The 22,167-nt window shown below is 49.3% G+C and overlaps 1 protein-coding gene across 1 annotated transcript in view; it reads left to right on the top strand.

Moving 5' to 3' along the window:
- Window positions 1–7,037: 7,037 nt before the first annotated feature.
- The window catches only part of SCIMP (SLP adaptor and CSK interacting membrane protein), a 28,854-nt gene continuing 13,724 nt past the window's right edge, over window positions 7,038–22,167 (top strand). Inside the window, exons 1-2 of the mRNA XM_073004620.1 lie at window positions 7,038–9,494; window positions 21,810–21,933. Coding sequence (XP_072860721.1) covers window positions 9,276–9,494; window positions 21,810–21,933 — 343 coding nt within the window. The 5' untranslated portion in view covers window positions 7,038–9,275. The remainder of the gene's footprint in view (window positions 9,495–21,809; window positions 21,934–22,167) is intronic.

The raw sequence follows: 22,167 nt of genomic DNA, 5'->3' as shown, positions 1-22,167 counted from the left end.
GTTTTATAGGTTTGGGGTAGGTAGTGGAAAGTTACAGTTAGGGGGCAGTTTTCCAAGGCAGGGAAAGAATGTCACAAGGTGCATAGTCACGAGGTGGGGGGAAGTCACAAGGCAGGATATCACAAGGTTGATTGATTAGGGTAGGGCAGGAACATATCACAGTGGTGGAATGTTGAAAGGTGGGTTAATCGGTTAAGGCAGGAACTAACTGTTTCTTCTTCTTTAGTGGTTCTCCTGTTGCTCCAGGCTTTGTGACTCCAGGAGGCCTGTACCTGTGGGTCACAGCGGTCACAATGGCTCAACCATGGTCCTCATTCAGAGGACCTTCCATTGGCCATGCTGGTCTTGAACTCGTGACCTCATGATCCACCCGCCTTGGCCTCGCAAAGTGCTGGAATTACAGGCGTGAGCCACCACGCCTCTCCCAAAGCTGCACAATTTTTTATCCTCAAAAGTTAAGCAGCTTTCCTTCCCCTACATTCTGTGGTTTATAAGTGAGTCACACCAGCCCACTTTCGAGTAGAGGGGACATAGATTCCCACGGCTCAATGAGAGGAGTCTCAAAAAATGTATGAGCATATTTTAAAACCACTGAAAAGTAGGTCATGGGGAGAACATCCAGAGGGGAGATGACTGAGTTGGGTTAAATTGCCAGGCCAGGCACAGTGGCCCATGTCTGTAATCCCAGCATTTTGGGAGGCTGAGGCAGTAAAATCTCTTGAGGCCAGGAGTTTGAGACTAGCTTAGGAAATGTAGCGAGACCCCCATCTCTACAAAAAATTTAAAAATTAGCCAGGCGTGGCGGTGCATGCCGATGGTCCCAGCTACTTGGGAGGCTTGGGTGAGAGGATCACTTGAGCCCAGGAGTTTGAGGCTGCATTGGGCCATGACTGCACCACTGCATTCCAGCCTGAGTGACAGGGTGAGACCATCTCAAAAATCAATGAATAAATAAATAAATAAATTGCCAGGCCACAGAAAATGCTTAAGTATTACAACTGGTAAATCACAAGAGTTGTGGTTGATGTGGTTCCCAGTCAGCTGAGTGGTAATGGGGCTAGTGGACTCATGTTTGGGAACGAAGAAGAGAGAAGGTTCAAGGCTGAGAACTGAAATCACTGCTGTCTCCCCATCCCTATCCCAGGGGAAAAGCCATTGCCCAGCCCTGACCAGCTCCTCGAGACGGCCTGCATTTCTTGGCTCGAGAGCCCTTCTTCGGATCTCCCCAGTCTCTCGCCTCAGCCAGCACGTCCCTTGCCACTGACCCTGACTCTCCTGCATCCGTCTCAGAAGGACCTTGTGATTACACGGGGTCCATGTGGATAATCCAACATGACTTCCCCACTTCAAAATCCTTAGTCGTATCTGCAAAGTCCCTTTCACCATGTAAAATAACATATTCATGGGTTCTGGGGATTAGGGGCCCAATGCTCCAAGTAACTTCCACGGGAATCTTTACCTCCAGAAATGGGGAGAAGTGGGCCGGGACTCCCTTCATACACAAGAGACGGCTGCCTCCTGCTACACCCCCAAATACTTATACACTTGCCTTTTTACATCTGAACTGGAAAGACCCTACCTCAATGTCGTGGGGGCCGGGGTGGGAGACAGAGGAGCTGCAACACCTGCTTGGCTATTGTTAGGGACAAACAAAGCAGCCACGGTCGCTTAGTGATGACTTCCGGTTCCACCTGAGTGCTTTGGCCACCCATACTGCTCTCAGAGCTCTTTAAAGATGAGTTCTTGTGCTGGGCACAGTGGCTCACACCTGTAATCCCAGGACTTTGGGAGGCCAAGGTGGACAGATCTCCTGATGTCGGGAGTTCGAGACCAGCCTGACCAACATGGAGAAACCCTGTCTCTACTAAAAGTACAAAATTAGCCAGGTGTGGTGGCGCATGCCTGTAATCCCAGCTACTCGGGGGGCTGAGGTAGGAGAATTGCCTGAACCCAGGAGGCGGAGGTTGCAGTGAGCTGAGATCGCGCCATAGAACTCCAGCCTGGGCAATAAAAGCGAAACTCTTAAAAAAAAAAAAAAAAAAAAAGCCTTCTTAAAAACGGTAATAAAATCTATTAATGTTCTATTTTATGATTTCCCTTTCTTCAGTTTTTTTCTCATGATGGGGATTAATTGACACTTGTGAGTGGTACAAAGAATAACACCCTCACTTTACACATGGCTTGGATGACTGAGAAGAAACAGAAGAAACAAAACGGCAGAAGCTGGGTGCCACCCGGATGTTGACAAAAACGTTGAGTCATGGGATGAGGGGTGGACTAGAACCCCTTCAGAGTGTCCTCTAGCCTGATGGTCTTTATAGCTTTAAGAGGTGAACATCGTCGGGTGCGGTGGCTCACGCCTGTAATCCCAGCACTTTGGGAGGCCGAGGTGGGGGATCATGAGGTCAGGAGATTGAGACCATCCTAGCTAACATGGTGAAACCCTGTCTCTATTAAAAATACAAAGAATTAGCCGCGCATGGTGGCGGGCGCCTGTAGTCCCAGCTACTCAGGAGGCTGAGGCAGGAGAATGGTGTGAACCCGGGAGGCAGAGATCGCGCCACTGCACTCCAGCCTGGGTGACAGAGTGAGACTCTGTCTCAAAAAAAAAAAAAAAAAAAGAGGTGAACATCTTGTGTGTCCAGCCATCCCTCGGGAGGTCAGAAGGACCAGAATCCCGAGAAGGAGAAAGCACCACAGATGACCACTAGAGGGTGCCCCTCATTCTCCTTGACCCGCTCTGGTCCAACTGCTAATCTAGGGCCCTCAGGGACCTCTTTAGCTGCCCAGACCAGCAGATGGCATTTCAGATGCGCAGAAAGAACACAACGGCCCCAACTTCCTGCCCTCCTCTTGTGGTGGAAAGACAAATGGTAGAGTGGGGGAAGAATGTAGACAGCAAGGAAGTGGGCAGATCCAGATGCTCTAGTGTGTGTCCCTAAACTTTGCTCTCAGGCCTCTGACTGCCCAATACATTCACTCTTGATCAGCCATGCAACCATCTGTTTCTCTCCAAACACTATGGCTGCTTTGTGTCTGTCCACATTCTCTCCACTTGGTGAGCTCCTACACATCCTTCAAGGCCCAGTTCAAATGCTACCACTCGGACCCTTTCTTCTCTCCCACTTTTGCGCTTCCACAGCACTAGCATTCATCACTTTGCATAGTAATAACTTATGTGCCTTCTGTCCTGTAGAGCATGTGCTCTGCCCATGAATGACTTGCCCAGTTCTCAGTCTCTACTTGCATAGGGTCTGGCACAAATTGAAGGTCACTGTATTTAGCCTGCGTCATATTATGGCTTCAACTTCCTCCTACACCTTGCAGGACTTTCTTGAGGGCAGATGCTGAGTCGGATTCTTTTCTTGAATTCTTGCACTGTCCAGCACATGGCCTGGTAAAGTAGGTGCTCAAGTTTGGTAGAATGAAGTTGCCTCCTTTGTGTATGCAACTCACTTTTTTTTTTTTTTGAGATGGAGTTTTCCTCCTGTTACCCAGGCTGGAGTGCAATGGCTTGATCTCAGGTCACCGCAACCTCTGCCTCCGGGGTTCAAGTGATTCTCTTGTCTCAGCCTCCTGAGTAGCTGGAATTACAGGCATGCCCCACTATGCCCGGCTACTTTTGTATTTTTAGTAGAGACAGGGTTTCTCCGTGTTGGTCAGGCTGGTCTCGAACTCCTGACCTCAGGTGATCCACCTGCCTCAGCCTCCCAAAGTGCTGGGATTACAGGCATGAGCCATCGCACCTGGCCACAACTCACCTCTCTCTGTGGATGACTCAGCTTCTTTTTTCAGTCAACGAGTATCTATCAGGTATTTCCTACTGTGTTCAGGAATATGCTGGGTGCCATGGTTGGGAGGGTGTAATATTGTGAAATATACAGTTGGTCTTTGTCCCCATTTCCTGGCATGCAACTCCTAAAATCCTTAGACTCTTTGAAGTGTCATCTTTTTGTATGCTAATGAGTTGACTTATGACTGGCAGCTCATATGTGGCTTCACAGGATGGGTGCTGATCACTGAAGAGACCCAGAAGGATTAGAAGATTGGCACATTCAGCTCCACCTCCCAGGAGGTGAAAGGGGCTGAAAATTAAACTGATCACCAGTGGGTCAATGGTCTCGTCAATCATGCCTACATAATGAAGCCTCTATACCAACCACAAAGGACAGGGTTTAGAGAGTTTCTGGGGAGCCAAACATGTGGAGGTTCCTGCAAGGCAGTGCGTCCTTGGAGGGCATGGAAGCTCTCTGTCCCTCTTCCCCCTTACCTTTTCCTGTGCAACATTTCATCTGTATCCTTTGTAATATCCTTTACAATAGACTGGTAAGCATAAATAAGCATTTCCCTGAGTTCTGTGAGCCACTGTAGAAAATTAATCAACCCCAAGGAGGAAGCCATGGGAACCCCCATTTATAGCCAGTAGGTCAGAAGCATGGGTAAAACATCCTGGTGCTTGTGATTGGCGTCAGAAGTAACAGGAAGTCTTGTGGGACTGAGCCCTTAATCTGTGTGATCTGATGCTGTCTCCAGGTTGGTAGTGGCGAAATTGAATTGGAGGACACCCATAAGCTGTTGAATGTAGAACTGACCGCTTGCCTGTTGGTAGGGATAAGTTTCCACACATTTCATGGAAGTCTTCTGTGTTGACTGTGGTATGAGAGCAGAGGAAAAGTAGCTGATGTTTTGTCCACTCAGGTGGTACTTGAGAAAGTGTTCAGTCCTCCAGTTTTCCAGCTGGAGAGATCAGTCTGTAACAGTAAATACAAAGAAGGCAGAGAGACCCAGATGGTGGAATAGGAGTTTCCTACTCCTATTCATCTCATCTCCTCCACAGTGCCCTGGTTTTGACAACTATCCATGGATTAATGTACCTTTGTGAGAGTCCAGGGAAGAAATTCTAGAACACCATTAGAGCAAAAAATCTAAACATAGGAACATTGAAGAAAATAAAAAGAACAGTTTCACTGCATCACCCCTGCCCGTAGGTGGTACAGGTCAGTGACACTACAGACCCCCTCAGCCCACAGTAACTCCCACAGGGAAACGTAAAAGTATAATGAGTGAACACTCGGCTTCCCCAGCTGTGCAGGATGCTTCCTAAGAGTCCTCCCTCTTCTTCATTCCACCCAGAATACTGAAGGGATGCACATGAACGAGTAGCTGGGAGAATGTGGAGGAAGGAACAGAGGCAAGAGACTCACAGCAATCAGAGTATAAAACTCAACAAAGGGCCACATACCTTACTAGCTGCTTCACAGACTCCATCAAGGGCCTGCCCACAAGCTGCTTGGGATGCCTTACCTGTAGACTCCCCAGCTGGCCCATGGGCACCCCGAATACTCTATGTGCTTCACCCCTCTCACCACCCCATGGCTGGACCTCTCTAGGTGTACCCTGGACAGCAAGTGTAGGGCTTTACAGATGGTTTGCAAGTACACGCACTCAACACGCTTGACACCGCAGGATTGGGAGAAGGCACACAAATGAGTATTTCAGGGCACTGCCCCTAAGGAAAACAAATGGGAGACTCTCCGTGCTTGGCCTGGCTTTGCAGTATTAACAGAAGGTATACCATCTTAAGAATCCCCCCCATCCCAAGAGTGAACAAGAGGAGTGGAGTGGGTGCATCCATAGAAAAAGTACGAGATAGCCTCAGAATCCCTGAGCCTGGTTACCTGGTGAAGGTGTTTTCCTCCCAAAGCCAGTTATCAAAGACAGGAAGAAGTGACTTCTTCAAGTAAATACAAAGACAGTAATGTAAGACTTTAAGCAACATGAAAACTGAGGAAGCATGACACCATGAAAGGAACACAATAATTTTACAGTAACCAACCCCAAAGAAGTGGAGATCTAAATATTTCCTGACAAGGAATTCAAAATAATTGTTTTAAGGGAGCATAGCAAACTACAGCAGAACACAGACAACGCAACCAAAATTAGGAAAACAATACATTTAAAAAGGAGATGTTCAACAAGAGTGAAACTCTGTCCCAAAACAAAAACAAACACAAAACAAGAAAAATTAGCTGGGTTTGGTGGCATGTGCCTGTAATCTGGGAGACTGAGGCAGGAGAATTGCTTGTACCAGAGAAGTGGAGGTTGCAGTGAGCTAAGATCGCACCATTGGACTCCAGCGTGGGCAACAAGAGTGAAACTCAAAAATAAAATAAAATAAAAATAAAAAGATTTTTAAAACATTGTATATCTGTATGGGGTATTTGCCATAGAGCTTTCAGGACTGGCTGTTGCCCTGGGTGAGTCAGTGAGTGAATAGTGATGCATATGAAGGTCTAGGACATTACTGTACACGATGTAGACTTTACAAACACTGTACATGTAAGCTATACAAGTTCATTTGAAAAATAATTGTGCTATGATGTTACAATGGCTATGACATCACTAGGTGATATGAATTTTTTCATTTCATTATAATCTTAGGGGACTACCGTTTAATATGCGGTCCATCACTGACCAAAACATCATTATGTAGATATAATGTATATGCTGCCCTTTAAGGAAACACACAGGCTGAAACTGAAGATATGGAAAAAGATGTTTGACTCCCATGTCCATTGCAGCATTTTCCATAATAGCCAAGACATGGAAACAACCTCAGTGTCTACAAACAGATGAATGGATAATGAAAATGTAACTATAGGCCGGGCGCGGTAGCTCAAGCCTGTAATCCCAGCACTTTGGGAGGCCGAGACGGGCGGATCACGAGGTCAGGAGATCGAGACCATCCTGGCTAACACGGTGAAACCCTGTCTCTACTAAAAAATACAAAAAACTAGCCGGGCGAGGTGGCGGGCGCCTGTAGTCCCAGCTACTCAGGAGGCTGAGGCAGGAGAATGGCGTAAACCCGGGAGGCGGAGCTTGCAGTGAGCTGAGATCCGGCCACTGCGCTCCAGCCTGGGCGACAGAGCCAGACTCTGTCTCAAAAAAAAAAAAAAAAGAAAATGTAACTATATATTTAACTATATGTTATATATATATATAACTGTGTGTGTGTGAGAGAGAGAGAGATAAAGACAGAGAATGTTATTGAGAATTAGAATTTTATTGAACCTTTAAAAATTAGAATAGACCAGGTACAGTAGCTCATGCCTGTAATTCTAACACTTTGGGAGGCTGAGACAGGAGGATTGCTTGAGCCCAGGAGTTTGAGACCAACCTGGAAAACATAACAAGACCTCATCTCTACAAAAAAATACAAAAATTAGCCAGGCATGGTGGCACATGCCTGTGGTTCCAGCTACTCAGGAAACTGAGGCAGAAGGATTGATTGAGCCCAGGAGGTCAAGGCTGCAGTGAGCTGTGATTGCACCACTGCACTCCAGTCAGGGTCACAGAGTGAGATCCTGTCTTTAAAAACAAAGAAAAAGAAGGCCAGGTGCGGTGACTCATGCCTGTAATCTCAGTACTTTGGGAGGCCGAGGCGGGCAGATTGCTTGAGGTCGGGAGTTTGAGACCAGACAGGCCAGCATGGTGAAACCCTGTCTCTACTAAAAATACAAAAATTAGCTGGGCATGGTGGCACGCACCTGTAATCCCAGCTACTCCGGAGGCTGAAGTAGGAGAATCGCTTGACCCTGGGAGGCAGAGGTTGCAGTGAGCCGAGATTGTGCCACTGCACTGCAGCCTGGGCGACAGAGCGAGATTCTGTCTCAAAAAAAAAAAAAAAAAAAAAAATTCATGGCAAAATCCCTGAAGCACTTTCATGTTTATCAATTGTATTCTTTCATTTTACAACAAGGAAACTGAGGCTCAGATAAGGGAAGGATTCACAAAGAAAGTTGTCAAACCAGGCCTGGAATTCTGATCACCTGACACCTCAGCCTTGAACTTGATGTGCAAAAGGCATTGTTGGGAATAGGGTTACAGAGTTTACTATATCACACAGCTGAACTGGGGTCCTTAAAGGTTAGCAACACAATTTATTGATTGATTTATTGAATGAATAAATGAAACACAAACCAAGAAGTCACAGCTTTGTTAGCCTAGGAAAATCCACAGAAGCATTTATTCACCCTTCAGAAGAGAATTATTATTATTATATTTTGAGACGGAGTGTTGCTCTGTTGCCCAGGCTGGAGTGCAGTGGCTCAATCTCAGCTCACTGCAACCTCTGCCTCCCAGGTTCAAGCGATTCTTCTGCCTCAGCCTCCTGAGTAGCTGGGACTACAGGTGCCTGCTACCACGCCTGACTAATTTTTGTATTTTTAGTAGAGGCGGGATTTCACTGTATTGGCCAGGCTGGTCTCAAACTCCTGACCTTGTGATCCGCCTGCCTCGGCCTCCCAAAGTGCTGGGATTTCAGGCGTGAGCCACTATATCTGGCCTAGCAGAGAATTTTAAATTGGCTTTTAGGAAGGTTTTTTAGCAGCTAAACTTTGGATGAGCCTAATAAGAAAGAGTTCAGGCCTTGGCCAGGTGCAGGGGCTCATCCCTGTAATCCCAGCCCTTTGGGAGGCAGAGGAGGGCGGATCACAAGGTTGAAAGATCGAGACCAGCTTGGCCAACATGGCGAAACCCTGTCTCTAATAAAAATACAAAAATTAGCCAGACGTGGTGGCAGGCGCCTGTAGAACCAGCTACTTGGGAGGCTGAGGCAGGAGAATCACTTGAACCTGGGAGTTGGAGGTTGCAGTGAGCCGAGATCAAGCCATTGTACTCCAGCCTGGCAAGAAGAGCAAAACTCCATCTCAAAAAAAAAAAAAAAGAAAAAAAGAAAAAAACAAAGAAATTAGTAAACACTGCAAATCAGGAATCTTCTGAGCCAGATGTTTTGTTTTTGTTTTGTTTGAGATGGAGTCTTGCTCTGTTGTCCAGGCTGGAGCACAGTGGCGTGATCTCAGCTCACTGCAACCTCCGCCTCACGGGTCCAAGCAATTCTCCTGCCTCAGCCTCCTGAGTAGCTGGGACTACAGGCACACGCCAAAACGCCTGGCTAATTTTTGTATTTTTAGTAGAGATGGGGTTTTACCATGTTGGCCAGGCTGGTCTCGAACTACCCGAGGAGGTGATCCGCCCTCCTCGGCCTCCCAAAGTGCTGGCGTGAGCCACCGTGCCCGGCCAGAGCCAGGTGTTTGTTAAACATTTATCAGACATATCAGGTTATCATCATTATTACTGAAATCGACAACAACTCATTCGCTCTGGGCAGACACAACACACATCCGTTTGCCTATTTTTACTAATGTGACTGCTCATTTGAGTCAGAAGCAGCCAATTCAACAAAATGGTTTGTTGGTTTCCCCACCCCATCCCCCATGTTCAGGGGCCGTGGGCCTCGCTGGGAGTCTCTGTCTCACAGTGTTGCAGGAGGGAACCCAACTCCGTCAAAATGCTCCACTGGCCACATTTCTCAATGTCGCCACTCACACGCCCTTAGAAACAGGAAGCCTGTCCCTTGCCTCCTCCAAGCAGAAGATGTCTCAGCAGTTCCAGGGTGCACAGGAGCTTTCAAGAGTCACCCTCATTGTGAGCTGGTGAGTTTGTCACACATGAGCTGGTTTCTTACCTGGATCTGTCTCTGCGTGGGAGTCGGCGTCCTGTCGCTCTTCTTGAGACTAAGGCTACCACCTCCAGGAATGCTCAGGGCAAACTTGTCTGTGGGGGCACCTCACCCACCCACACTGGCAGGTCTCCACCCTGGCCCCTGGCCCCCACCAGGACCCCCTCCCGCACGAGGGTCCTCTGGTGGGTCTTGCGGGAGCGACACAGGGCAGTGAGAAGATTCTGGCTTCCGGACAGCCGCGGGTCATCAGCTTCCCTGGAAAAGGGATGCTTGCCTACAGATGACGCCTGGGTCTCTCCCCCGTGGGTAGACTAGAAAGGGGAAGTGGTCAGGATGAGGCTCACTGTCTTGAGCAGTGGGTGAGGGCCTGTGAGTGAGGAATGCCTCTCGCCAGCTGTGCCTGAACCGCAGCACTCCGGCCACTGCTGTCTCCTTAGCCGCTCGGATACCTTCACAGTTCAGGTAAGCATCTCGGCTTTCCAAGGGACAGTTTCCTGCTCTCTTCCCAGTAGACATCTGTCAGCACTGGCATCAGGGCATGTGTCCCTGGGAGCCACCGATGGGCACCGGGCCAGGGGATTGCAGCCTGGGGCCCTGGTACGACTGCTGGGTAGGGTTGGAGAAAAACTTGCATTGAAGAATCTGCTCTGCCGGTAACTGGCTGAGTGACCTGAGGCATCGCTTCGCCTCTCTGGGCCTTTTCCTCGTGTGTATGTCGGGGAGATGAAGAAGTCTACCTCTCGGGTTGAAATGAGATAATGACTGGGAATGAGAGGTGTAAACTGTAACGAGTTATTCCCACTCTCTGGATGCCGATAGTGTGTTTTGGGACTGATATGTGAGAAGACTGTCATGGTGCTGTGCTGGAGGTAGGGGTGGGAGCAAGGCACTGATTGTGTCAATTTATTTATTTTTATTTTATTTTATTTATCTATTTTTGAGACGGAGATTTGCTCTTGTTGCCCAGGCTGGAGGGCAGGGACGCGATCTCAGTTCACTGCAATCACCACCTCCCGGGTTCAAGCGATTCTCCTGCCTCAGCCTCCCGAATAGCTGGGATTACAGGCACGCCCCACCACACCTGGTTAATTTCTGTATTTTTAGTAGAGATGGGTTTTCACTGTGTTGGCCAGGCTGCTCTTGAACTCCTGACCTCAGGTGATCTGCCTGCTTCAGGCTCCCAAAGTGCTGAGATTACAGTGGTGCGAATTTAGGCTATGTCTTGGGGCTCTTGGATGAAAGACCTGGAACACCTCCAGTCTTGGTACCGCTGTCATTGCATCTCTGGCTTTAAGTAGCTCATTAGGCACCTTCCCTTCCAGAGGCCTCGAGATCAAAGTGTGTTGGGCTGGCGTGAGTTCTTGGTGGAGCCATCTGCTTTTGCCCTCTAGAAAATTATTTCGGGAAGAGACCTGGGTTCGGCTTCGCCATATCCACTCCCACTGCCCTGTGTATCCACTTGTCCCCGAGGTCTTGGCCGTGAAGCAATGCAGAGCAGAGGCTTCACTCTGCTTCAGTGGTAAATAATGACTGAGAGGCAGGCGGGGCGCGGTGGCTCACTCCTGTAATCCTAGCACTTTGGGAGGCCAAGGTGGGCAGATCACAAGGTCAAGAGATCGAGACCAGCCTGGCCAACATGGTGAAATCCCGTCTCTACTAAAAATACAAAAATTAGCTGGACGTGGTGGCGGGTGCCTATAGTTGCAGCTACTCGGGAGGCTGAGGCAGGAGAATCATTTGAGCCTGGGAGGTGTAGGTTGCAGTGAGCCAAGATTATGCCACTGCACTCCAGCCTGGTGACAGAGCAAGCAAGACTCCATCTCAAAAACAAAAACAAACAAACAAACAAAAAAACTACTGAGAGGCTTAAAGCAAGGAAAGGACAGGGTCACACTGGTATTTGGCAGCCAGTGGGGAGCCAGCTGGGGACTAGGGACCAGTGAAAATGGACTACATTTGGAGGCTGACGGGCTGAAGTGGGGTGGGGATGGGGCCATGGGAGAAAGAGGAATGAGGTGAGGTTTCCGGTCTTTCCCAGAAGTGAAAGGATAGAGAAAGGGAGAAGAGAGGCTGGACTCCGTTTAATGACCCTGCCCTGCACTTCCCCATGCACACTTGGGTTTTAAGTTGCCAGTGACTATCCACATGACCATTTCTGGTGCTGACATCAGTGAGAAAGACAACTGGAGCCAGACTCAGTGGCTCATGCCTGTAATCCCAGCACTTTGGGAGGCCGAGGCAGGTGGATCACTTGAGGTCAGGAGTTTGAGACCTGCCTGGCCAACATGGCAAAACCCCATCTCTACTAAAAATACACAAAAATGAGCCAGGTATGGTGGTGCATGTGTGTCTGTAATCCCAGCTACTCAGGAGGCTAACGCAGGAGAATGGCTTTAACCGGGAAGTAGGGGTTGCAGTGAGCCGATATTGCACCAATGGAGTCTAGCCTGGGCGACAGAGCAAGACTCCATCTCAAAAAAAAAAAAAAGAAAAGAGAGCAGGACGAGTGAGAACAAGGCCTCACTGAGCATGAACGGCAACAGTCTGCGAATTAGAGGTGAACTGGGGCAAGAGCTGCTCAGGCCAACCAGCCTAAGTGTTCTCTACAGCCTCTCAGACCCTTGAGATCTAGGCTGAGATTAGTTTGAACCCTTATTCTAGGCCTGCGGAAGTCCAAAGCCCTCCCCAAGACTTCTGTGGACTCCCGAGGAGTCCACCTCTTTTTCCATGGTCAGCAATGGGCCTGCAGCCTCTGTGGGTTTAACTGTTTATACTGCACTGTTTCTATTCCACCCCTCTTAGTTCCCCACACCCCCAGAACAAATCTGCTCCCAAAAGCACTGGCAGATGCAGCAGACTTCACCAAAGACTAAGCGGGGGGCCACCAGAGGGGCTTGTAACGCACCAGTGCAAACAACTATGCATGGAACATAACAGGGCCCTGCTCTGAAAATGTCTTTGCACCCCATCCCTGAGGACTTTCTATCAGTTTCTTCTCTTGTTACCAAACGAGGCCCATTCTGCTCATCGCACAGTAAGCCAATCACTGAGGTGACCAGTTTTTTGTTTTTGGTTTTTTTTTTTTTGAGATGGAGTCTTACTCTGTCACCCAGGCTGGAGTGCAGTCGTGCGATCTTGGCTCACTGCAACCTCCGCCTCCCAGGTTCACGCCATTCTCCTGCCTCAGTCTCCCAGGTAGCTGGGACTACAGGCGCCCACCACCACGCCCGGCTGATTTTTTTGTATTTTTTAGTAGAGACGGGGTTTCACCGTGTTAGCCAGGATGGTCTCGATCTCTTGACCTCGTGATCTGCCCACCTCAGCCTCCCAAAGTGCTGGGATTACAGGTGGGAGCCACCGTGCCGAGATGACCAGTTTTGCAGCAGAGAATGTGTTTATTCATGAGGCAACCAAGTGAGGAGATGGGAAAATAGGTCTCAAACTGACTTCCTCAAAGATGGGGTTTAGAGACGTTGATGGGACAAAGAAGCAGGTGGCCTAAGGTGTAGGGAAGGTGATTGGAGGCAAGGAAAAGTAGGGCATCAGCGATCTGTGCAAGCCTAGTCAAGCTTCGTGGTTCTTCATAGGATGCAGGTTCACAAAATGGTGGCATTAGCATGACTGAGGATGGAGTTTTTGGTGCTCTGACATCAAACGTCACCTACTGGACACTCTCACAGACCAAGTTGAAGGACTGATGGTCATAAGTGGCTTGAACTGGATAAGAGCTGACCGCACGTTCCTGAAAAACAACTTTTTTTTTTTCTGGGGGACGGAGTTTCACTCTCGTCACTCAGGCTGGAGTGCAATGGAGCGATCTTGGAGGCTCACTGCGACCTCCACCTCCTGGGTTCAAATGATTCTCCTCCCTCAGCCTTCCGAGTGACTGGGATTACAGGCGCCCACCACCATGCCTGGCTAATTTTTGTATTTTTAGTAGAGACGGGGTTTCACCGTGTTGGCCAGGCTGGTCTTGAACTCCTGACCTCAGGTGATCAGCCCACCTTGGCCTCCCAAAGTGCTGGGATTACAGGCATGGGCCACCACGCCCAGCCCCTGGAAAACAACTTAAACAACCATTACTATGATGACCTATACATCAGAGATGTTATCCAGCAGGAAGTTGGTGGAATTCCAGTTAAATATTGCTTAGCTACATGACTTTTAGCTATATAGGTTTTGTTTGTTTGTTTGTTTTTAAAGACAGGGTCTCACTCTGTAACCCAGGCTAGAGTACACTGATGGTGATCACAGCTCACTGCAGCCTCAACCTCCTAGAGTCAAGCCATCCTCCCACCTCAGCCTCCTAAGTATCTGGGACTACAGGCACATGCCGCCACATCTGGTTTTTTGTTTATTTGTTTGTTTTTAGTAGAGACAAGGTCTTGCCGTGTTGCCTAGGCTGGTCTTGAACTCCTGGGCTCAAGTGATCCTCCAGCCTCAGCCTCCCAAAGGGCTGGGATTACAGGTGTGAGCCACTGATCCCAGCAGCTATATAGGTTTTAAGATCAACTAGAAGCAAGTGACTAAAATCAAGTAAAGTAGGTTAAGTTCCGCAGGCCTAATCTAGCCGTTGGGTTCACTCCCACCTTTGTACCATCCTGCTGGCTCCCCTTCTTCTCACCCTTCCATCCCTTCTTCTCATCACCTTCCCTCCCAGAACTCCAAATTCTCCCCCTCTATAACCCAGAGGAATTTAACATTCCCCACTTCCTACAGCAAACTTCATTCCTAGCCCCGCCAGCTTTGCAGACCTGGAGATCCTCTGCAGGGAGAATAGGGAATTCTCCTCGTCGGGTAGCTGCCCTTCTTAGAAGACACTTGGCGATTGTAAATAGAACTTGGTTGGTTTGCCCTTAATAATGCCTCATGCTTGGTGATCTTCTGCGCACAGAGCTCTTTTGCATGCATCATCTCTTGGAAGCTTTTCAGAAGCCTGCAAGGAGATGTTAAGGGTCTTATTCCAAGTGCAACAGCTAAGTGGGAACAGGAAACGTATTCCCCCTGGCCAGGTGCAGTGGCTCATGCCTGCAATCCTGGTACTTTGGGAGGCTGGGGCTGAGGATCACTTGGGGCCCGGAGTTTGAGACCAGCCTACGCAACATTTTTTGTGCATCTACAACATTTTGTTGTCTTTACAAAAAGGAAAGGAAGGTAAAGGAGAGGAGAGGAGAGGAGGGGAGGGAAGGGGAAGGGAGGGAAGGGGAGGGGAGGGGAGGGGGAGGAGGGGAGGGGAGAGGAGAGGAGGGGAGAAGAGAGGAGGGGAGAAGAGAAAGGAGAGGAGAAAGGAGAGGAGAAAAAGGAGAAGAGAGAGGAGAGGAGAAAAAGGAGAGGAGAGGAGAAAGGAGAGGAGAAAGGAGAGAGGAGAGGAGTGGAGAGGAGAGAAAGGAGAGGAGAGGAGAGGAGAGAAGAAATGAGAGGAGAAAGGAGAGAGGAGAGGAGAGAAAGGAGAGGAGAGGAGAGAAGAAAGGAGAGGAGAGGAGAGAAGAAAGGAGAGGAGAAAGGAGAGAGGAGCGGAGAGAAGAAAGGAGAGGAGAAAGGAGAGAGGAGCGGAGAGGAGCGGAGAGGAGAGGAGAGAAAGGAGAGGAGAGGAGAGGAGAGAAGAAATGAGAGGAGAAAGGAGAGAGGAGAGGAGAGGAGAGGAGCGGAGAGGAGAGGAGAGAAAGGAGAGGAGAGGAGGGGAGAGGAGGGGAAGGGAGGGGAGGGGGAGGAGGGGAGGGGAGAGGAGAGGAGGGGAGAAGAGAAAGGAGAGGAGAAAGGAGAGGAGAAAAAGGAGAAGAGAGAGGAGAGGAGAAAAAGGAGAGGAGAGAAGAAAGGAGAGGAGAAAGGAGAGGAGAGAAAGGAGAGGAGAAAGGAGAGAGGAGAGGAGAGGAGAAACGGAGGGGAGGGGAGGAGAACTTGTTTCCCTCTATGGCCAGCCTATGGCCCTTCAATGCTTCATTTATGTGAATATGTGTATACCTTTCACAGTGTAAACTATATTTCTTACTGAACATCTTATTTTAAAAATGCTAAATAGGCAGAACACTGTGGCTCATGCCTGTAATCCCAGCACTTTGGGAGGCCAAGGCGGGTGGATCACCTGAGGTCAGGAGTTCGAGTCCAGCCTGACCAATATGGTGAAACCCCATCTCTACTAAAAGTATAAAAATTAGCTGGGTGTGGTGGTGTGTGACTGTAGTCCCAGCTACTTGGGAGGCTGAGACAGGAGAATTGCTTGAATCCGGGAGGTGAAGGTTGCAGTGAGCTGAGATCTGGCCACTGCACTCCAGCCTGGGCGACAGAGCAAGACTCCGTCTCAAAAAAAAAAAAAAAAAAAAAGCTAAATAAACCCACAGTCTCAGAACTTCCTGGTGAAGGAAACTGTGATTTCTGTCCCTGACGCCCTGGAAATGCCCCTTGGAGAAATGAAAGTGAAGCTGACGTGGTGACTGCCTTCAGCTGCTCTCCCACTCACCCGCCCTCTTCCCTGTGGAATGTCTTGCCAAATCCTTTCCACTGAAACCACCCAGAACTGCAACAGGCTCACTCATGTTCCTTGAAAATGTCATGGACAACTAGAGGAATGGGGAGAAACAAAGGGGAAGCTGGAACTCCACCTCCCCAGCATTGTATGGCCACTGCTTCCCAGCCAGCCTCTTGACCCCAGTAGCCAAAGGCCAGCATGTGTTCAGATGAGGCTTTGGAATTAGACTGCACAGCACAGGAATTTCAGGTACTGGACCCAAAGTGACTTCTGCCTGCATTCTCTGGGGGGAAGTCCATCTATAGCAGGGGAAAGAGACTGGGGCATCATCCATTCATTCACATATTCACAGATATGTATGGAATGTCCTGCCCTGGATGATGTTCTAGGCTCTAGACACACAGTGGTAATTACAGGCAAAGCCTCGGCTCTTACGGCTCTTATGGTGCTTACCCATCAGTGTGGGAGACAGACAAGGAACAAATCAACAAAGAGGACAAATACACCAAGAGACAACTGTCACTGTCACAGGCTCAGTTGGAAGAAAAATGCATTTCACCTTTTTTTTTTTTTTTTTGACAGGGTCTTGCGCTGTCACTCAGGCTGGAGTACAGTGGCACAGTCATGGCCCAATGCAGCCTCACACTCCTGGGCTCAAGCAATCCTCTCACCTAAGCTTCTTGAGTAGCTGGTACTATAGGCATGCAGCACCTCGCCTGGCAAATTTTTAAATTTTTTTGTAGAGACAAGGTCTTGCTATGTTGCCCAGGCTGGTTGCTAACTCCTGGCCTTCAGTGATCCTCCTGCCTCAGCCTCCAAAAGTGTTCAGATTATAGGTGTCAGTCACTGTGCTCAATGCATTTTTTTTTTTTTTTTTTTTGGAGACAAGATTTGGCTCTGTCACCCAGGCTCCAGTGCAGTGGCATGATTGCAGCTCACTACAGCCGCGACTTCCTGGGCTCCAACAATCCTTCCACTTCAACCTCCCATGTAGCTGGGACCACAGGCGCATGCCACAATGCCCAACTTATTTTTTATTTTTTAAATTTTTTTTGGAGAAGGAGTCTAGCTTTGTCACCCAGGCTGGAGTGCAGTGGCGCGATCTCGGCTCAGCACAACCTCCGCCTCCCAGTGTCAAACAGTTCTCCTGCCTCAGCCTCCCAAGTAGCTGGGATTACAGGTACCCACCACCACGCCTGGCTAATTTTGGTATTTTAGTAGAGACGGGGTTTCACCATGTTGGCCAGGCTGGTCTTGAATTCCTGACCTCATGATCCGCGAGCCTCGGCCTCCCAAAGTGCTGGGATTACAGGCATGAGCTACCACACCCAACATATTTCACATATACATATTGCAGGGGTAGTGACATCCCTTCATGTAGCTGAGGAGCTCTTCTTGGGATGCAGCAGGCAAGGAGGAAGGACAGCCTCACAAGAAAGGCTCCATCAACTGAAATCGTGAAGAAAGCGCCATGGGAATGGGGAGTGGGGGCTGGGCTGGAAGGTGGAGGAGTTGGTGTGTGCTGTTGGACTGCTCTGCTCAAGCCAGCTCCTCCCACCTCAGCCCCCAGGCTGTTGATTTTGCCTCCCAACTCAGAGGAAATGGAAACTTAAGTGTGAGCTCTCAACTTCCTGCCCCCAAGCCCCTTCTCTCCGGTTCTGGTTCTATTGGGTGTCACTCCCTTCTCTAATCCTTGTTCCTTTTTTTTTTTTTTTTTTGAGACAGTTTCGCTCGGTCGCCCAGGCTGGAGTGCAGTGGCGCGATCTCAGCTCACTGCAAGCTCCGCCTCCCGGGTTCACGCCATTCTCCTGCCTCAGCCTCCCAAGTAGCTGGGACTACAGGTGCCCGCCACCTCGCCCGGCTAGTTTTTTGTACTTTTTAGTAGAGACGGGGTTTCACCGTGTTAGCCAGGATGGTCTCGATTTCCTGACCTTGTGATCCGCCCGTCTCAGCCTCCCAAAGTGCTAGGATTACAGGCTTGAGCCACCGTGCCTGGCCCTTGTTCCCTTTTGAAAGTTCATTCTGGGTGGGGCGGTGGCTCACGTCTGTAATCCCAGCACTTTGGGAGTCTGTAATCCCAGCACTTTGGGAGGCAGAGGAGGATGGATCACTTGAGGTCAGGAGTTCAAGACCACCCTGGCCAGCAGGGTGAAACCCCTGAGTAGCTGCGGAGGAGCTTAACCTCCTGAGTAGCTGGGTCTACGGGCGCATGACACCACGCCCGGCTACGTGTGAGTGTGTGTTTGTGTGTTGTGTGTGTGTGTATAGAGACAGGGTCTTGCTGTGTCGCCCAAGCTATCTTGAACTCCTGGTCTCAAGTGATCCACCTGCCCTGGCCTTCCAAAGTACTAGGATTACAAGCGTGAGCCACTGCACTCAGCCAGTGCAAACACTTCTTTGTAATCCTTCAGTAGCCCTCAGCAGTCCTGTACTCACAATCTTATCAGCCCTCTGTGGCCACAACTCCAGGCCTGCTAGCACAGGTAGGATGCAGCTTCCATACCTTCCCAGGGCCTGAACTTGGTCATGCAGCCATCGTGATCTTCCCATTGTCCATACTCTCTGTCATCCTTCCCCAGGGCTTCCCCTGTCTGGAAGCACCTTGGCCATTAAAAAAGCCTGGTGGCCTAGAGGACTTCCTACTGGAACTAGAATGTGATTCTCTTAGGTCCCCTCTCTCAGCTGCCCTCTCTCAAAAAGCAAGCTCTCCTTGGTTCTGCTGAAAATGTGTCGGCCGGGCGTGGTGGCTCACGCCTGTAATCCCAACACTTTGGGAGGCCGAGGCAGGTGGATCACCTGAGGTCAGGAGTTCGAGACCAGCCTGGCCAACATGGTGAAACCCCGTCTCTACTAAAAATACAAAACAAATTAGCCGGGCATGGTGGCACACACCTGTAATCACAGCTACTCGGGAGGCTGAGGCAGAAGAATCGCTTGAACCAGGGAGGCGGAGGTTGCAGTGAGCCGAGATCGCGCCATCACACTCCAGCCTGGGGGACAGAGCGAGACCTCATCTCAAAAAAAAAAAAAAAAAAAAAAGAAAGAAAAGAAAAAAAAAGTGTCTCTCTGCAGTCCATTTCATTTGTAAGAACAAAACTGACAAAAAATATTTATCACTCTGAGTAGTTCTGAAAATGACCCAGGGTTTCACTTTCTGACAATATCATTCCACTTCCTCTTTCCCGAGAAACTGATGAGAATGAAATTTCCTTGACCTTGAAACCTAAGCAATAGTTTTTCTTGGAGGCTACACTACATGGTGAATTTCTTCTTTTCAGTGTTATCAAAGTAAATGTACCTAGTGCAAAAATCCAGTAATGCAGAGAGTTTATAACGAAAAGCAACAGTCCCTGTCGTCCCGCCTCATCCTTTCACGCAGCCCCCTCCTTCCACGCGGCCCCCTCCTTCCACGCGGCCCCCTCCTTCCACGCAGTCACAATCCAGATACAACAGCTTTGAATGCGCAGGTCCTGGTATTTATCTCTATCACTCTAAAGAGTATCGTTTCAGGAAAACTCTGCCAACGGTGTTTTTCCTCTGTTCTCACACACCACCACAATCATCAACACAGAAAAGGGCTTCTGTGACCAAACGTGTGCGGGTTTTTTCTCCCACACACCAAGCAGTGAACACCAGCTGGGTGTTCTCCAATTCAATGCCAGCACTATAGACCCAGAGATAGCATCAGATCCCACAGCTCAGTCCCCAAGACTGCTGCCCCCAACTCCCCAGACATTGGTCGCAAGTCTGGGCCTCTGGAACTTGAGAGCAACCAGCTTCAAAGTTGGGGTTCTCACAACTCTCTCTCTTTGAGATCGGTGTTTTTTTTGAGATGGAGTCACTCTTGTTGCCCGGGCTGGAGTGCAATGGCGCAACCTCGGCTCACCACAACCTCTGTCTCCCGGGTTCAAGCAATTCTCTTGCCTCTTTGTCTCCTGAGTAGCTGGGATTACAGGCGTGCACCACCATGCCCAGCTAATTTTTTGTATTTTTAGTAGAAAAGGGGTTTCACCATGATGGCCAAGCTGGTTTCGAATTCCTGACCTCAAGTGATCTGCCCGCCTCAGCCTCCCAAAGTGCTGAGATTACAGGCGTGAGCCACTGCACCCAGCCTTTCTTTTTGTTTTGAGATGGAGTCTTGCTCTGTTGTCCAGGCTGGAATGTAGTGGCGTGATCTCGGCTCACGGCAACCTCAGCGTTCCTGGCTTTAAGCAATTCTCCCGCCTCAGCCTCCCGAGTAACTGGGACTACAGGTGCAAGTCACCACACCCAGCTAATTTTTGTATTTTTAGTAGAGATGGGGTTTTGCCATGTTGGCCAGGCTGGTCTTGAACTCCTGACCTGAAGTGATCTGCCTGCCTCAGCCTCCCAGAGTGCCGGAATTACAGGCGTGAGCCACTGCGCCCGGCCATGTTATGCAGTTTTACTGGAGGTTTGATGGTAACAAAAGGTGAAACCACAGCATAACCTAGGTAGCAATTTAAAGCTGGACATGAGGCATTACTGTCCTATAAATGCCTTGGTTATTTGCCACTGCGGGAGCTTCCTAACCAGGCTCTGACTTGGTGTTCTCTTCTTGACCTCTCTCTCTGCTGCTAACCTTTTCCAAGATTTTTCCCCTCTCTGGTCTGTCAGCTTCCAGCCCCCAAATGCCTGTTAACTCTCTCATGCAGATCAACTCAATTTGCCCCTATCTCTTCAGTTTTACCCTTCTGACCGTATCTCACTCAAAGAGACCCATCCAGCTATTTTTCTAACCCTCACCTCAAACAAGAGCTCTTAAAATTTCTCTCCCCTGCTATGTATTAAATCTGACTTGTCCTTGTGATTAAAAACAACTGGCTGGGCGCAGTGGCTCATGCCTATAATCCTAGCACTTTGGGAGGCCGAGGCAGGCAGATCACGAGGTCAGGAGTTCGAGACCAGCTTGGCCAACATGGTGAAACCCCGCCTCTACTAAAAATACAAAAATTAGTCAGGCGTGATGGCGCACACCTTTAATCCCAGCTACTCAGGAGGCTGAGGCAGGAGAATTGCTTGGGAGGCAGAGGTTGCAGTGAGCTGAGATTGCGCCACTGCACTCCACCCTGGGCAACACAGCAAGACTGCTTAAAAACAAACAAACAAAAAAACAAAAAAAACCTGCAGTCAATTATTGCTTTAAATGGCACCTTCCCCCTCCTGCTGCATGTCTGAAAGAGCAGTGATGATGTCTACCATTTCTAGAGGGCCCAGTAGATCCATGCTTGATCTCCAGTCCTCACAAACCGTATTGAAGTAGGAGGTATCATCCCCATATTACAGATGAGGCTTACAGGTCGAGTGACATGCCTGAGGTTCCCCAGGTGTTAATCAGTAGGGTATGGCTGTGAACCAGCACCTGATTCCTAAGCAGATGTCTGCATCTCTACACAACACAGTAGATTAGCTGGGCGCTGTGGCTCATGCCTGTAATCCCAGCACTTTGAGAGGCCAAGTCAGGTGGATCACCTGAGGTCAGGATTTCGAGACCAGCCAGGCCAACATGGTGAAACCCCGTCTCTACTAAAAATACAAAAATTAGCTGGGTGTGGTGGCAGGTGCCTGTAGTCCCAGTTACTCTGCAGGCTGAGGCAGGAGAATCACTTGAACCCAGGAGGTGGAGGTTGTAATGATCTGAGAGCTGAGATCATGTCACTGCACTCCAGCCTGGGTGACAGAGTAAGACTTCGACTCAAAAAAAAAACCAAAAACAAAAACACAGTAGATAACTGCCCCACCCCACCCCACCCCAGGATATCTTTCATTCATGCCTCATTCTTGTCTCTCCATTCTTCTCAGGATTCCACTGCAATGAGTTGGTGGAGGAACAATTTTTGGATCATCTTAGCTGTGGCCATCATCGTTGTCTCTGTGGGCCTGGGCCTCATCCTGTATTGTGTCTGTAAGTGGCAGCTTCGACAAGGTAATGGCCATCTTACCTGGGCAGGTGGAGGGAGGAGCCCGGTGGTTATCAGTGCAGTAGCGCACTGATCCTTTAGGGCAAGCAAATCAATCCTGGGCCTGAATGAGCTGAATTTTGGATTAAGCATCTTGCATTCTGGGTTTGAGTCCTAGCCCTGCCACTACATTATGTCTCTAGGCCTCAGTTTCCTCATCCGCGTAGTGAAAGGAGGGATGTCAACTAATCTCCAAGAGC

Source organism: Chlorocebus sabaeus, chromosome 16, assembly GCF_047675955.1.
Source record: "Chlorocebus sabaeus isolate Y175 chromosome 16, mChlSab1.0.hap1, whole genome shotgun sequence".
NCBI lineage: Eukaryota > Metazoa > Chordata > Mammalia > Primates > Cercopithecidae > Chlorocebus > Chlorocebus sabaeus.
This window is presented reverse-complemented; position numbering and strand designations above follow the sequence as displayed.